Consider the following 16,202-nt stretch of genomic DNA (forward strand, 5'->3'; position numbering starts at 1 on the left):
CCTGACCATCACATACATATGTGATTCTTCCCCCAACTGTCCCCACAAAGTTGGAAGCAGACAATTGTGTACAATGTCTTTTTATGCTTTGGCATAAGGGTTTCTCTTTACTGGAACTAAGAAGCTCAAACCTGTTACAGCAAGACACAAAGTGAGCTCTGTGTTGACATGGCTTGCAGTAGAAGACGTCAAGTCTTAACTCTGACTCAGCCCCACTGAACACCTTGGGGATGAACTAAAAAACATTGCCTGAATCCCAGGCTTTTTTTTTTTTTTGTCAGACATCAGTGCCTAACCTCATGATAGCACATGTGGACAAATCCCCATCACCTCATCCCCATCATCTTTTCAGAAGAGCGGAAATTATTTAACAGGAAGTGGGGAATAAATCTCGATTGAGATGTTTGTAAAACACATATGATTATGAGCGTCAGATGTCCATGAACCTTTGGCCATATAGTGTACTTCATTTGTGACCACAATATTTCAACATGTGGTCTCAACATATTCATTTATTTTCACATCTGCCTCAGAAACAAAGGGAAAAAAAAACCCATAGGGTTTCTGTTCTCCATGTTTCAAAACTATCTGGACAATGTTACAAGATGTTGCGTTTTAATAAAGAACAATGCTTAGAAACTCTCAGGTTGGATTAAAATTAGACTAGGAAATTTTGCTTATATGTTAGTTTTTCCTTGTAAGCTTTTTTTTTTTGCTTACATACCCTCTGACATGGCCAGTTTTGGACTTGTGTGTGCTCAGTAATTTATATTTTCTATAAATAATATAAAAAAATTCTTAAAAACCTAGTCCTTAACCGCAATACATTATGAATATAAATATACACTGGGTTCTGTCTTCTTTCAGCTTTTGGGTTCTCATCTTAAATCCTGAAGGGAACTGATGTGAGTAATCTGTCCACTTGAGGAACTAATGTGTCATCTTTCTTGTACATTCTGTGGGTTTAATCTTATTTGTATCCTCATGTTGGCAGGAAGCTGGTGCTACACATTGGCATACTGACTTCCTGGCACTTTTATAAGAGTCAGGTTGATGTAAGTGTTATAAAGTGCTGTAACTGTCTCTCAATCAGCCTCCAGAGAACAGTTATGTATGGTGTATGGGGGGAAAATAGTGGAATGGAGGAAGCCTGGACATGGCCAGATGACCGCTGGGAGTAACGCTGAAGAGAAATTCTAATGGGAGCAACTTGTTTTAATGTTAAAATTGTTCTGATGGTGTTTCATAGCTAGTCAGGAATATAAGTCTCTATAAGACTGTTGCCTTTCAGTCCTGATTTAGAGAAAGATTAGTCTACAGTCGACATCCGATGAGTAATGTGAGCATGGAAGTTTTGTGTGTTGTTGTGAAATCGGAAACCGAAAAAAAAGAAAAGGATGACGGAAACATTTTTATAGCTGTCTGTGAGCATGTTCCCCATCTCCTGCACCAGATAGAACTCTGGCCTCTTCTCAAACTTCTCTTACCAGCACTTCCTCATCACCTTATAACTGCAAGAAATAGAAATTAGTTTGGATTTAATGTAAAACATTTAATAAACGTCTGAAAAAAGGTACATTGTAAAGGTTTCTACATAGGTAGAATTGTTTGGACTGTGAATGTGTGTGTGTGTTATTGACCCCTTAGATTCTTTGGCACCCTGTCCAGTGTGATCCCTGAGTCATGCCCCTGGAAGAGTCCCCTGGGATAGACTCTAGGCTCTCTGTGACCTTGTGTAGGATAAACTGTACAGAAAATGAATGGGTGGATAGATAGATGGATGGATGGATGGATGGATGGATGGATGGATGAAGAAATACATGTCATACTTTCAAAGTCTCCATTTTACTCTAATGAAATAATATTAATATTAATATTAATATTAATATTAATATTAATATTAATATTAATATTAATATTAATATTAATATTAATATTAATATTAATATTAATAATAATACAGGTTCCCTGTGACCCAGTTGTATAGCAGTGTATAAAATGGATGGATGGATGGATGGATGGAGAATTACAAATCATACTTTCAAAGTCTCTTTTTTACTCTGATGAAATAATAATAATAATAATAATAATAATAATAACAACAACAACAACAACAACAACAACAACAATAATAATAGTTATAATAATAATAACAGTAGTAGTAGAAGTTGTAATAATAATAATAGTAATAATAATACAGGTTCCCTGTGATCCAGTAAGCAGTATAGAGAATGGATGGATGGATGGATGGATAAATGGAAGGATGGATGGATGGTTGGATGGATGGATAGATAGATGGATGGATGGATAGATGGAACATACTGAAGGCTTTCCTGGAAAATAAAACAAACTATAGATTTCAAGCTTTAACTTTGACTACTTTTACAATATTGTTACAACACTGGAGGCCCCTTCCATAAATGTTAAATTAACCATTTTTAACATAACATTTTACCATATAACTGATGATATATTTTGTTAAATAACCATACTATTTTCAATCTGTTTGATTTAGATTATGTGGCTTATGTCTGCCATATCCAGTTCATGTCATCTTGTTACTACAGTATAAACAATAACACATAAGAATGAGTTAATATGAAACAACACCAAAGTTCATGTTGGGCATTAAGACATTAATATGACAGCTTATGAATAAATTATAGAAATGCTTTTCAGAAGTGTACTCATGCTCACTTAATGCTCAGCAGAAGCTCTTCAGCATGGAACAAGACATATTCATGACCAATAGTAATGGAACTGATTATGCGTATCAATTCCTATCCAGTTTCAAACACATTAGTGAACCATAAAAGTTGTAGATTTATAAAACATTGTGTAACAGCTGAGCCGTTGCCTTTACAATTACAATGATTATTAATGATTAGGGGTCACTCTAAGGTGTGTGTGAGGAGCTCGCAGCAGAACATATTCATGTGTGTATGCTCAAATTCTATACCGCTTAACAAGGTCCTGCTTTATACGGAGGTATAATTAGGGAATGAAATGTCATAGGGCAAGGTATTATGGGAAATTCTCAATGACAAGGTCAAAGTCAATGTTCTTGAGGACATGTTTCATAATGTCTTGTATTGCAGTGTCATACGTTTTATTTGTTTATTTGTTTACAATTTGATGTGGATCCACGAAATAGGTTAGTTTCTTTTATCACCTAGAGTACAGTAGCTATAAATATAATAGAAAATGTCTAGAATTTCTTAGAATGCCTTACGATTTATGAAAAACATAATAAGTAGCCTCACTGGGTACAGTTTAAAATGAACTTAGAAAGCTGTCTGCTTCTAATTCTGATCTATCCTAAGTAAATCAAGCTTTATAGAAATAAAGTTTCTAAAAGTGTCGAAATTATATTACATACTCTACACATCGAGTAGATAGTGATTCGATTGAGAAATCTGGAGTATTTCTTTAGTAACACAAACTAACTTCAGTCATCTTGCTTTACTTGCACTGATGCTGGTTTGATGACTTGATTAACATCAAGATTGATGTCCTAATTAACAATGAAGCTGCAGTAAAAACTAAAAGGGGGCGGTTGGCTCTTTCCTGTGCCATCACCAGAGGGTGGCAGAAAATGACCATAAACATTATCACACTACCTGAAACCACCAGAGGGAACTAGAGAGAACATCACCGGTGCCTATTTGATGACAGCGTTCCTATTATTTAATGCTCAGCCTTCAAGTCATATTTGCTCCTTGGTGGTGTCAGTTTTTATCTGAGAATCTTTTTGGGTACATCTTGGTAATTTCTCTGTACTCACTTGCTAATTCTTGAGCTCCCTGAGCTCACAGCAAACTATAAAAAATTTTAGTTTAACAATCCTCATTGTCTTTGACTTTGCTCTGCACTTGGGTCTATTCCTGTCTTTGTGTGCCTCACTTGGTTCTGAATGTTAATGGATCTCAGCCCTGCTACAGTGACATTGAGCCAGAAACATAAATCCAGCAGAGCTTCAGCATCTAATGACAGCCCTAATCAATCAGTACACAAGACTGTGCAGACATGTTTTGCAGCAAATTATTTTGCATCTGTAAAGCCTAGAGCTTACAGGTGCTAGTAAGGCAAAAATTACTCATCCTGTTGCTGCAGAACCGCTACACCCACACCACCTCTGTTTTGCATTCAGCAGGGTAATTCTAGTGTCTCTGACTATAACATTAAGTTCCGTATCTTGGCAGCCAGGAGTGGCTGGATTTTAAATCATGTTCATGGCACCCTACCAACAGGGTCTAGCAGGGTCTATCTTTAATGAAATTAAAGGTGACCTATTACGAGATGTCCCTTCAGCTCCATGAGCATCACAGAGATTATAGGGCCTGTAAAGTCAGACAGGTTCCTTAGAACCAACTCTCTTGTCTGTTGGGCCTTTATAAAAGGAATATTGTTGTCTGTACCGTGGGCGTGCAAGTCATTTTCACACCACCTGCCCTGAACTGTCAGATAGCCAAGGCTCTGACCAGGAGGTGGAGCCTGTGATCGACCTAATCTGTCCTCTCATGTCAGGTGCCTCAAATTTAATTGAGAATTTGCAGGCTTCCCTGTGTTTTGCTATAGTAACTCACCAAACAGCCCTAGTTAATTTACGTACTGATGAACACACTGAGCAGATACATCTGTAAATAATCAATGCTGCTAAGCTGCAACTCATTTTGTAGTTGGCTGGAACTCCACATACTCTGCAAAACTCTCTCAGACATTCTGCAACTTGGCTCACCCCATTCCAATGTGTCCTCAATTACCAATGTGTAAAAAAAAAAAGAGCTTCAATACTTAAAGAGACACAACCAGGATATTTTCTTTATCTTTATTATAGGTTTCCTACATATAGAACATTCAGTACATTTAAAGTACAATATACAAAATATTTATACAAAAATACACTTGTAAACATACATAATGTAAAGCTTTGGTACCATAGCGTGTATAATATTTTCTCATAAAGTGTGATTTATGATGTGTGGCACTAAATAAGGTTTGGCTCATATACAAAAAAAAAAGGCTAGAAAAGTCAAAAGAAAGCAAAGCACTATAGTTTTTTGTGTGTGTTTTTAAACAAAATGGCTGTTGTTAGTAGATATATGGCATGGGCCATTGCTACTGTTCTGAGGTTAGTTTTTATTATTTCTAGTGATGGTTTTTTGTATATAAAAATGGGATTGGCCCTTTATTGGTTTAAAAAGAGACTTTTTAATACTGGAGGCTCAACATTGTAATGCTATTTTAACATAAAGATACAGAGTCTCTTTCAGCAAAAATAAGTAACACAAAACAAAGTTTCACACTTAAAGAGTTGCCCTGGATCTAGTACCTTAACCTGTGGTTTTTCTTTTTTTTCACTAGTGTTTCAGTCAGAAGGTTACAATGCTAAAGGAAAGAAATTATTTTTCTTCATAATACTGCATCAACAGTATTTAATACCTCTATTCATTTACTGTACCTTCATTTCACTCATTAAAGTAAAAAAAAAAGGAAGAAAGAAATAATACCAAAAATAAAAATAAAAAATAAAAAATCTTCTAGGTCATTCAATTTTCCATACATTTTTTTTTTTTTTTAAAGTGCAAACTTGCTACAAGGCTTGTAAGAATTCTCTTCCCTAAAAGGTAAATTATAGGAAAATGGAAAATAATATTTTAAAAAACAATTTAAAAAAAACACATGTAGTTATTTTGCATAAGGCTCTGTTCAACAGTTGTGAAATAGAAAATACCTTTTAAAAAAAACTACTACAACAATTTACAATATGATAGACTTTAAAAAAACAAAACAAAACAAAAAATATATTAGCACTTTACAGTGCCACTTATAGCAGGTCATTGTGATACTGATGACTGAGATTGTTTAGACTTTTAAGCACATTGAGTTGGAACATTCTCCATTTCATGTTACTGGAAATAGCTAAACCTGATTTCTGTTCCTGTCCCACACTACTACATAGTGTTATTCAGGAACGTATCAACTGCTAGTTTTCAGTACGGTCTCATGCTTGTAAAATTCACTTGACCTCATTTGCATAAACAGCAATGATTAGATTTGTTCAAAAGGGCATTTCGATATCTGTGCACATTTTGCCATGTAGTTTAATATAGACAAAGTGCTCAAGGCTGCACTCACCCAAAGCACAGAAACTGCATTCACCAGAGCTGCATTTTGTCACAATGTCCTGTAACATGGCCATGTATCAGCCAATAGGAGAAAGTCTGCAGGATGGCAGGGTTCAGCTGATATTAACAACGACGGAAGAGGAAGTTTATAATGCAGCATTATAAAACATAAGGGCAGCTCATGGCAAGCCTCAACTTGGACCACTGTCAATGTGTGTACAGGTCTATTTATATATTATAGCACAATATATGTATATTTTATATGTATATATTCACCTGAAAGTGTTGGAAATAAACAGCAACGTGAATCAATAAGTTTTAACAGATCCTGAAAACGCCTTCTAAATGATGCCTTCGGGAAAAAGGTTTTTTGCGCTGCTTTCGACTAACTCAGAATTTCCAACCTTAGCCTAGGAGAAGAAAACTACCCCCTCAACTGCTAGGAATTCCTACTAGTGTTTTTTCCTGATGCATTGAAATGAGCCCATTGACTGTATATATGACTAACATAATGAATTGTGTTTAAATGGATTCAAATTCAGTTTCAAAATGAGTCTAAATTAGAACCGGCGCATGAGCAAGAGAGTTTTGAGTCACGACTGACTGAACCACAATTCACTATCTGGTGAATTCATCATTTTTTAAAATTTATGTAAATATAAGCGGACAATGTAACAACTCTAAATATATCAGTTAACATCAGTCAATAGTTACTCACTGATTTCCATCTGGCTTTTAAGTGGAGTTCACTTAAAAAGTACTGACTGGCTAACCTCATACATAGACTAAATATTCTTACCTTCAATTGTGATCAAAACATTCTTTTCTTTTTCTTGCCTTGTATTTTCCTTTCTCATTCCGATGTCTTTGTTTTTTTGTCAGAGATGGGAAATTCCAAGTTAGAAGTCGAACGCAGCTTTAGAAACACTGAGGTCGAAATCTATTCCTCAAAAAAATCTTTCCTGTAAGTTATTGTATAAAAGCTGATACAAGTTGCATGTAGTAATCCTAACTGCTCTTGTACAGAATAACGGTTTATGAGAAAAAAAATATAAAAAAGGTTTCGCCAGGAATGTATATACTGAGGACACTAGGTAAGTTTCTCAAGATCTGTTATGTAATTTGTTCCACCTATTATATTTGAAAAAGAATTTGACCAGCATTGTGGCAACATGAGCCTATGTATGGAGTTTTACTGTTAATATTACATTTTACTTCCATCTTGGAATAACACATAATGGATTCACTTGTGCTGTAACATGGATAGAGCATTAGTCCACATCACACTGAAGCAAATATACTGTAAGGTATAAAGTCATGGCAAATTTTTTGCCACAAAATGCTTAAAATGCAATCCACTGTACTTGAAACTCTACCTCCATCACGGAACAGTGCAATGGAATGTCGTTCAACTTTAACACTGGGATCTTGGGCAACATCTATTTGCTTGAGTTATCTGAAATAAACCCATGACAGAATTCCCTTAGCATTTTCTACTTGAGAGCTTGATAACTCTGCTGTGAAGATATTTCAACAGTTTTCATTTTAGTTTCACTTTATAAGCTTGTAACGTACTTCTGCTGACTATATGTTGTGAGGAAAGATAATCAAGACAGTTGACCTGCATTTTATGCAATTTCTTTCATAAAGATCTTATTAATGTGTTTATCTGGACATACAAATATTAACTTCCATGACTTTCTCATCCAAATCACTGGAACCAACTTTTAGAACCAAGTTTCTGAGTACAATGGATTACAACACTAGTTTGTCATCTGGAAATATTAAGTTATGGCCTCGATATATATATATATTAATTAGTTGTGTCTAACAACCACAATGTCACACTATATGCTCTGTATTAACCAGATAAATGTCAATGTCAATCTGAATGTCAATCGCAGATATTCTCCAGTGTAAGAGGAAGCTACAGGAAGCTCTCCTCTGCTTCAGGAGTTTTGGAGTGTTCCTTCAGTTGATCATTGTACTCCTGTTCTGCACTGGGAGCCTCGAATGATGCTGTTTCTGCCTCAGAACCTACAGAGCTGCAGAGACAAAAAGCAAAAAAAAAAAAAAAGTTTAAGATTCTAAAACCACATTATACAGCAGGGATGTGTGGTCAGGGGAGGCAAGAGGCATTGGTCTTCATGAAAAGTACAAAAAACAAGTAGTAATAAAATGAAATAAATATGAAGTTTTATCCATTGATCTGTGCTATAAATGTAATTTCAGCATGACTCTGATCATTTCAACACTTTATAGTCAAAATTGCTGAATTTGCATTTTTCCTGTTCAAATACAGGGGAAAAATGCAATGTGAGGAGGCAGTGCAATCCCTCACAAACTGGATTGAGTGTGTGTAACTGGCATGTGCATGTTGTTATCTCTCTGTATGTTACCATTATAATGTTTGCTGACACTTTTATTATATGTCCTCACTTTCTATAGTCTGGGTAGATTTAGTCTTGCTGATCTGATATAACTGCACTGAAAAAGCAAGAGGTGAGGCAGCCAGTACCTCTGCCCCACTGAAGTCCGCTTGTTTTTATTTTTGCTCTGACAGCAAAAATGAAAGCTTCTATATCAAGGCTTAAAGATTTCTCCAACCTGGACTTCCACTCAAAACTGGTAGTAATAATAACCAGTAATCATTGTGCAAGTAGCCAACTGAATGGTGAATTGTACATCCGTTGTGGTGATTATGAAAGAGTAGGGTTTCAGGAACTCTCCTGTTTAAGTCTTAGAAACCAGACAATGACCCAAGTCTACAATCACCCATGTGAGAGGCAGGCCCATATGAGTAATCTCTCCATATGAGGAACTAGTGCATCATCTTTCCTGTGACTTCTGTAATTGAATCTTTTTAAGTATTTGAGTTGCACAAGAAGCTGGTCCTACCTCGAGGGGCTTTCTGCTGGCACACTGACTTCCTGGCACTCTTCTTCAGGCTTGGGGTCAGGGATTGGGATGATGTAACCGTTATAAGGTGCTGGTGCCATGTCTTGATCAGCCTCTAGGCAACGGTTAGGTGTGGAGGTTGGAGGGAAAATGGTGGAAGGGGAAGAGAGAGGGAGTGTGCCCGGGAATGGAGAGGGCACCCTGGGCTTGCCACGTACTACGGCTGGATGATCACTCTTCTGAAAACTCTCACTGACCTGGGAGTATCGCTGGATAGAGAAAGAGAGAGCGAGAGAGAGAAAGAGAGAGAGAGAGAGAGAGAGAGAAAGAGAGAGATTAGTCTACATTCTACATCTGATGAGGAACATGAACAAGGTTTGTGTGTTGTGAAATCCAATGCCACAGAAAAGAACTGTTGAGGAAACCTTTTTATAGCCATCAGTAAGCATGTTCCCCATCTCCTGCACCAGATAGGAGAACTCTGGCCTTTTCTCAAACTTCTCTTCCCAGCACTTCCTCATCACCTCGTAACTACAAGAAAAAGAAATGTGTTCAAATTTCAATAAGAAATATGAAACATTTAATGCATATAAAAATAATGCTGCTTGTACAGGTACTTTTTTTGTTCCCTAAAGTAAGATCCATCATGCATATTCCTTTATGGTTATTGTCCTTTAATTAAAGGTAGGAAAGTTGTTCTTTGGATAGTTAAGGATTCTTAGCTTCCTCAACGAGTTGAAATCCATGACAACCCATTAACCTTCTTGAGTGTTTGCACATGAAATGAACGAAAAAATCAAACAAGACTTACATTTCCTCTGAGGCGTGCATGGGTTTGGCCATCCGATAGCCTCTCTTAAGAGCGTTATAAAAGTGCTCATTCATAGGAAGATCTGGGTATGGGGTTCCACCTGCAAGAATAAAGTTTTAGAGAAAATGACAGATTATTGGAATATTTTTATTTCAGTCCTGATTTTGTTTATTTGTCATAAATGAACAGATGAAACAATAAATCACTGGGTTGATTCAAAGGATTAATAACTCACCCAGAGTGAATATCTCCCACAGCAAAATGCCATAAGACCAGACATCACTGAGCGTGGTGTAGAGGTTATGGAAGATGCTCTCTGGGGCCATCCATTTAAGGGGCAGGAAAGTCTGCAGGACACAAACACACAGATGTTGCTGTGAAAGAAATCTTTACCTCTGACTGAAAGTGCTAACACTTTGTAAATTAAAAATTTCCTTTGTTAAATAACAGCATATTTTATTTGATTATTAGACAGATTATGAGGCACATTAGTCCCACAAGTTGTTAAAATATACGTGATCATGTAAAAACAATTTAATAATATAAACCTGTGAACTAAATTACAGTCTGTGCTTCTGTTATGAAGTATTGTTCAACACATTTTGACCAATCAGAATCAGCAATTTAATAGCACCGTGGTCATGTAAATAAATATGAATATACAGCATGGCTATTGCAGTTTATGCAGATCACCAAATACAAAAAAACGCCAGAATTTCCATAGAAAGTTTACAGTAGATCATGTTTCCGTAGATAAGTAGATAATTTCAGAGTTGTACTCACACTGCCTTTGGAGATGTAATTGTTATCATGCATGATGTCTCGGGCCAGCCCAAAATCACAGATTTTCACCAGTTTTCCCTCACATATCAAGACGTTCCTGGCCGCCAGGTCCCGATGAACACACTGGAATGAGCAGAGAGAAGGAATGTGTAGTGTATATTTATTTTGATTATAAATACAGACTATGATGCATAAAACTAAATGTTATTACTGTCTTTGAGGCAAGTGTGTGATATAAACATGCACATAGAACAATACTAAACTGGTAGCTATATGTGTTACTCATCAACTTTATCTCTATAAGGAATTCGTGCAAATTTCATCTTTGGCCAAATCATTTCCTTTAAATTTGAAACACTCTTATAGATTGCATTATAATATTATCATATCAGTCCAAATATGTGCTAGCTACATTATAATATCAGTCCAAATATGTGCTAGAGAATTGTGCAAAGTGTGTAAAGATGTCTGATCCCCTACATTTTTGGATGCCAGAAACTCCATGCCTTTGGCCACCTGAAAGCTGAAGCCCACCAGATCAGAATAGCTCAGAATAGGAGAATCACTGATGACCAGTGAGAGGTCCACTCTGTGACCTGAAACACACACACACACATACTATTGTATTAATATGCACTTCGAGTTGTCATTATAACATAGACATAAAATGAATTCACTCCCAGTAGCACCAGAGGATTACATATTTCAAGTGGCCTCTAAAAAGACACATCTGTTCAACAGCTGGCTGGCATGCCCCAGGATTTAACAATATATAGCTGCCAAAATCCATACATACTAAACCATGATTTTAACAATATCTTCAGCCTTTGACTGAATAAAAAGCAAGTTTATTTTGAATATTATGTACAGTTCATTTCATTTTTCATTACTTTTTGGTGAGAAAAACCATACTTATACTGAATGCTTATCAATCATGCAAAACATGAGACAATAAGGACTGTCAAACAAAAGAACGACATGAGTTAATTCAGTTGCCATCTTAAAATGTCTTGTATCTTAACTGATATATTATGAGAGAATATTAACTATTAGAGATAAGGCTTGGCTTTGTTTTTATAATGACTTCATGATTCCTTTTTAGACCATGGCTTTGTTCTTGATATGTGTTTACCTTGTTCCTGGTAGATGTCCTGCTGATATGGTGACTCATATGGAGATGGCTGGATATCAGCATATTTGATGGTGTCTGTCAGCTCTTGCATGGCCACATATTCAGTTATATCCTCTTTTCTCATGTCCATATAACCCCCATCACTCTCAGAGCCAAATGACACATAGCTACAGGGCAGAGAGCATAACATTACATAATATTATATACATGAGAGCTCATAATGGCTTATGCATAAACTTTCTATACACAGTCATCATCAGCAGCAGCAGCAGACAATTAAATGTTCAGGTATGAAACTTCCAGAGCACCACACACATGTGGTTACACATAAATTCATACCTCAGTGGCAATTTCACATTTTAAAGAATGAGAACTTAGAGGCTGCAATGTTTTTGGAAAGAAATCATTCGAGAGAAAGAATTAGGAGAACATTCAAAACATTCAGTTTTCAGAAGGTTGTGGAAAACCAGAAAAAGGAACGCCAATGGAAAACATAATTGAAATCTCAATTATTCAGTGTGAAGCAGGTTATATTATTTGACCTATTCCTAAATTCAAATGGCTACCATGTGTAACTTAATGCTGTAAATAGCTAGATAACTAACATTATTTTAGTTCTTTGAGAATGATATTCATTGTAAGTTTTCAAATAAACAAATTTTGTGACCATCACACAGCGGAGCTTTTATTAGGCATATGGGCCATTATAGCAAAGGCTTATTCATAAAAATAAAAATGGAGAAGTTGATGACAGGGTATAATGTATAACATTTCTTTCCATTAGATTCATTAATTGCAAGCAAAATCATGTATAAATAACTAAATATGTAGGAAATGCATCATGACTATCATTAACCAAGTCGGGATTCTGTCATGAAAATGCACTTCTTTTGTCGAAGAATAAAAAAGATACTAAAATATCGTTTTTGTAATTTATTTATATTTTAATGTACTATTTACTATATCCTATGAATATAAGGATGGCAACAAATTTTAAACAGCATTGCAAGCTTGTTTCAGTGTCTTACCCTTTCCCAGATGTCACATCAGAGTCGATGGAGATGTGACTGTCGCTGCTGTTAGTAATGTGGCTCTTGTTGGCATAGTTCTGCAGGAAGCTCTGCTTGTTCCTGTGCAGGTAGTCCACCAGGTCTCCGTATCGACAGAACTCCGTCACCAGGTACAGAGGACCTTTACAAGTGATGAGGTAAGCAGGAGTTCACTCTCCACAAAGCACCAGCTGTGTTATGCATGCAAGTGTGTGATTTTTCACTACATTACCTTGTTTGGTGCAGGCTCCCAGCAGGTTGACGATGTTGAGGTGTGGACCCAAGTGACTCATGATCTTCAGCTCGGACATCAGAGCCTGAGTCTCGCTCCTACGTGCCGTCGCTGGAGGACACCAGAAGAGTAATTAACAATTATACTTAGCATAGCGTTAATTCATAGAGCATGTAAGTAATGAAGAGGTTTGAAATATAGCAACAGGGTTTCATGCATTACATTTGAGCATTTTCACAGCCACTTTAACAGAAGATTGGGAACTGGTGAGTCCATATGCAGTTGCTTCCACCACTCTGCCAAATGCCCCTGATCCCAGCGTGCGACCTAAAGAGAGTCAGACATGATAGTCACGTTTCAGTTTTACATTTAAACATGGTGGTAAGCCAACTCACATTGTTTTGGATGTAAGAGTGACAATCCAACAGAAACAGTTACTTAGTAGATAATAGTATATAATAATTCCCTTTAAAAATGAGTTTGAATGTGATTAGTTAACTCTTTAATTCCCTCTTTAAATAGGGTGTGAATACTTATATATGTTTTCCCCCTTAACATGTTTTAATTTTGTTCATCGAAGGTAGAAAAAGAGCTGCAATTATTTATTTCTGTTCTACAATATATTACTACGATTGAACAAAACAGCAAGTTATACAAGATATGAATTTCTAATCAAGTCTGGGTATGTACCTAGAACCAGGCTGTGTCTAGGCATCTCCCAAGCCAGGTCATAAGGGAGGTGTACTGGGTCTACGTAGATGTACTCGTGTCCATCCTGACTCACAGACTCGATCACCTTCCATCTAATCTCATAACGTGGCTTCTGCAAAACACAAATGCACTTTTGGTGTTAATAATGTAGAGTTTATTTCAATATTGTTGTCTTTTCCTGAAAATTCATCTGGTTCTTATTTGTATGGCTATTGTAATTCACATTAGTTTCATAGTTATATTGTATTCCTTGAAAGTACAGGGTGTTTTATTTATCACGGCCACTTTCTTTTCTGCTTTAGATCTTCTTCTTCTTCTTCTTCTTCTTCTTCTTCTTCTTCTTCTTGTTATTATTGTTATTGTTATTGTTATTGTTATTGTTATTATTATAACACTAATGACATTAGTTTCTAAAAAGTTTGGGCTTGAATATATCGGCCATGTAATAGAACAACGCTCACTTTTAAAATTGTAATCAAAGTAAGTGCATTAATGCCATTTAGCAAGGCTTGTGTGCAAGCTTAAATGTCAGTCATAAGAAACTATGTGTAAGTATAAAGCTGAGATTACTCTGACCTTCCTCCACACGGCGATTAGGATGATGATAAAAATGATGGCTATGACGACTAGAGCAAGAACAGCAGCCAGAACAGCCACCTGTGAGAAGATAGCTGAAAAGACACAGACACCGATATTATTTATTAAAGTTATGCATGGTTATATACCTGGGATTTATAAGTCAGGGCAAAATAAAACTTAAATAATATTATATAATGCACATGCATGAATATAATTGGCCAATCTTTCAACTGAGTCTTGAGCTCATCTACCTATAATATGCAGTTGTAGTATATTAGAAGATAAATAATTCTGAGACAGAGTTTCAGTCTAGGTCTTTATGCATCCACTGACTTAGGTTATTTCAAAGGAGCACTTTGCTTTGTTGCATAAAAGGACATCAGAGACCATTCATACATTTACAGTGAAAATAAAAATCCCAGCCCACACAGAATTACTTCCATTAAAAACCCATAATGGATGTTGTTTTTATAGCACTGGACTTGTGATAGGTTTGTAACACAACAAACCAGGACACTCACTGCTAGTGATAAGTCTGATGTCCCTTGCCCGTGCGCCTCTCTCGTTCCTGGCCTGGCAGCGGACAGTGATCTGCTGAGGATGGAGAAACATCACCTGGCTGAACACCTGGTGGATCTTGCGGCTCTCGTTATAGGTCGTGTTAGTCACAATGCTGATGCTTTCTGTATCTGCCACTAGGGGGCTCCACATAGCACTTTTGTTGCTGCATCTAAACAGGAAGAAGGGGAAAAAAACACACATTAAGAAAAAAAAAAAAAAAAGCTGGAAGAGAGTATCATCATTGCCACACCGAAGTTCTTGCTGTGCATTAAGATGACAGCTTATGAATAAATAATTGAGTGCTTTTTTTTTTCAGAAGTGTTCCTACTTAACGCTCGGCAGGAGAAGAAACTCTTGAGCATGATTTAAGGCATATTCAAAGCCAGCTATAATGGAACCGCTTACACTATTCCTATCCAGATTCAAACACATTACTGGGTCATAAATGTTGTAGGTTTACAAAACATATACAGCTGAAGTGATTATTAATGAATGGTGGGGGCACCTAAAGGTGAACTGATGGACCACAACATATTACACACTGCTGACCACATGCCAAAGTGTATCAGGGTCCTGCCGGAAACTTACTCGAGTTACTACAGGTATAATTTTATAGGAAAATAATCAACAATGGGGGGGTGTTTTGTGGCTTGATATGAAGTGAACATTTTTTTATTCCTTTTATACCACAGTAATTTGCCAGTGATTACAGATGTATGTACTAAACAAAACATCATAGGCTATGTTTATCCATATATAGTTAAGTTTAATTCTTGTGAATTGTTTATAAAACAAGCTAGTTTTTGTTATGTTCTAGCATCTGTATTCATCCCTTTATCAAAAAATTATCACACAATCACGAACTGTTGCGTCCTGAAGACTTTCCCATGGCAGAAAATTGAAGACACAGTTACAAAAAAGTTTTACAGAGCTTGGCACTAAAATGTATAATAGCGTCGCATACAGCTTGCTTGCCCAATCAGTCCAGATATGGTGTGGAGCAGAACCAAGTGCAGAGATGAGCCTTTGAACCCGGTAGGTTGTGTGCACCAGGCTGTAGTGTTAATCACCCAGCTAAATCCAGGGGTAGAAAATGCTACGGTCGAGAAACTTCGAGTCTACGGCTCGACACAAAAGCAACGTGCCGTGATGGGAAAATAACACAAAATGACCCTGTCGTTGGCTGAAGTTGAAGGAACTAAATATTTCTTTTTGGACATTGAACTCCCTCATATTGACCTCATTTTTACACTCCTGCTTAATGAACTTGTACATTCCTGAACCTAAATATTCACTATTCTGAACCCAAACTTTAATA

General features: G+C 36.5%; 1 protein-coding gene across 2 annotated transcripts in view; it reads right to left on the reverse strand.

The window, feature by feature from the left end:
- Positions 1–4,814: 4,814 nt before the first annotated feature.
- Positions 4,815–16,202, reverse strand: part of pdgfrb (platelet-derived growth factor receptor, beta polypeptide) — a 41,767-nt gene continuing 30,379 nt past the window's right edge. For both annotated transcript variants that reach the window (XM_058408262.1, XM_058408261.1), the window contains exons 10-23: positions 14,845–15,053; positions 14,321–14,415; positions 13,724–13,856; positions 13,256–13,360; positions 13,034–13,144; positions 12,781–12,943; positions 11,753–11,919; positions 11,101–11,216; positions 10,621–10,743; positions 10,073–10,184; positions 9,838–9,937; positions 9,452–9,557; positions 9,027–9,295; positions 4,815–8,173 (exon numbers count right to left, since the gene is read on the reverse strand). In XM_058408262.1, coding sequence (XP_058264245.1) covers positions 8,056–8,173; positions 9,027–9,295; positions 9,452–9,557; positions 9,838–9,937; positions 10,073–10,184; positions 10,621–10,743; positions 11,101–11,216; positions 11,753–11,919; positions 12,781–12,943; positions 13,034–13,144; positions 13,256–13,360; positions 13,724–13,856; positions 14,321–14,415; positions 14,845–15,053 — 1,927 coding nt within the window. In that variant the 3' untranslated portion in view covers positions 4,815–8,055. The remainder of the gene's footprint in view (positions 8,174–9,026; positions 9,296–9,451; positions 9,558–9,837; positions 9,938–10,072; positions 10,185–10,620; positions 10,744–11,100; positions 11,217–11,752; positions 11,920–12,780; positions 12,944–13,033; positions 13,145–13,255; positions 13,361–13,723; positions 13,857–14,320; positions 14,416–14,844; positions 15,054–16,202) is intronic.

Source organism: Hemibagrus wyckioides, linkage group LG14 (assembly GCF_019097595.1).
Source record: "Hemibagrus wyckioides isolate EC202008001 linkage group LG14, SWU_Hwy_1.0, whole genome shotgun sequence".
In the NCBI taxonomy this organism is placed as follows: Eukaryota; Metazoa; Chordata; class Actinopteri; order Siluriformes; family Bagridae; genus Hemibagrus; species Hemibagrus wyckioides.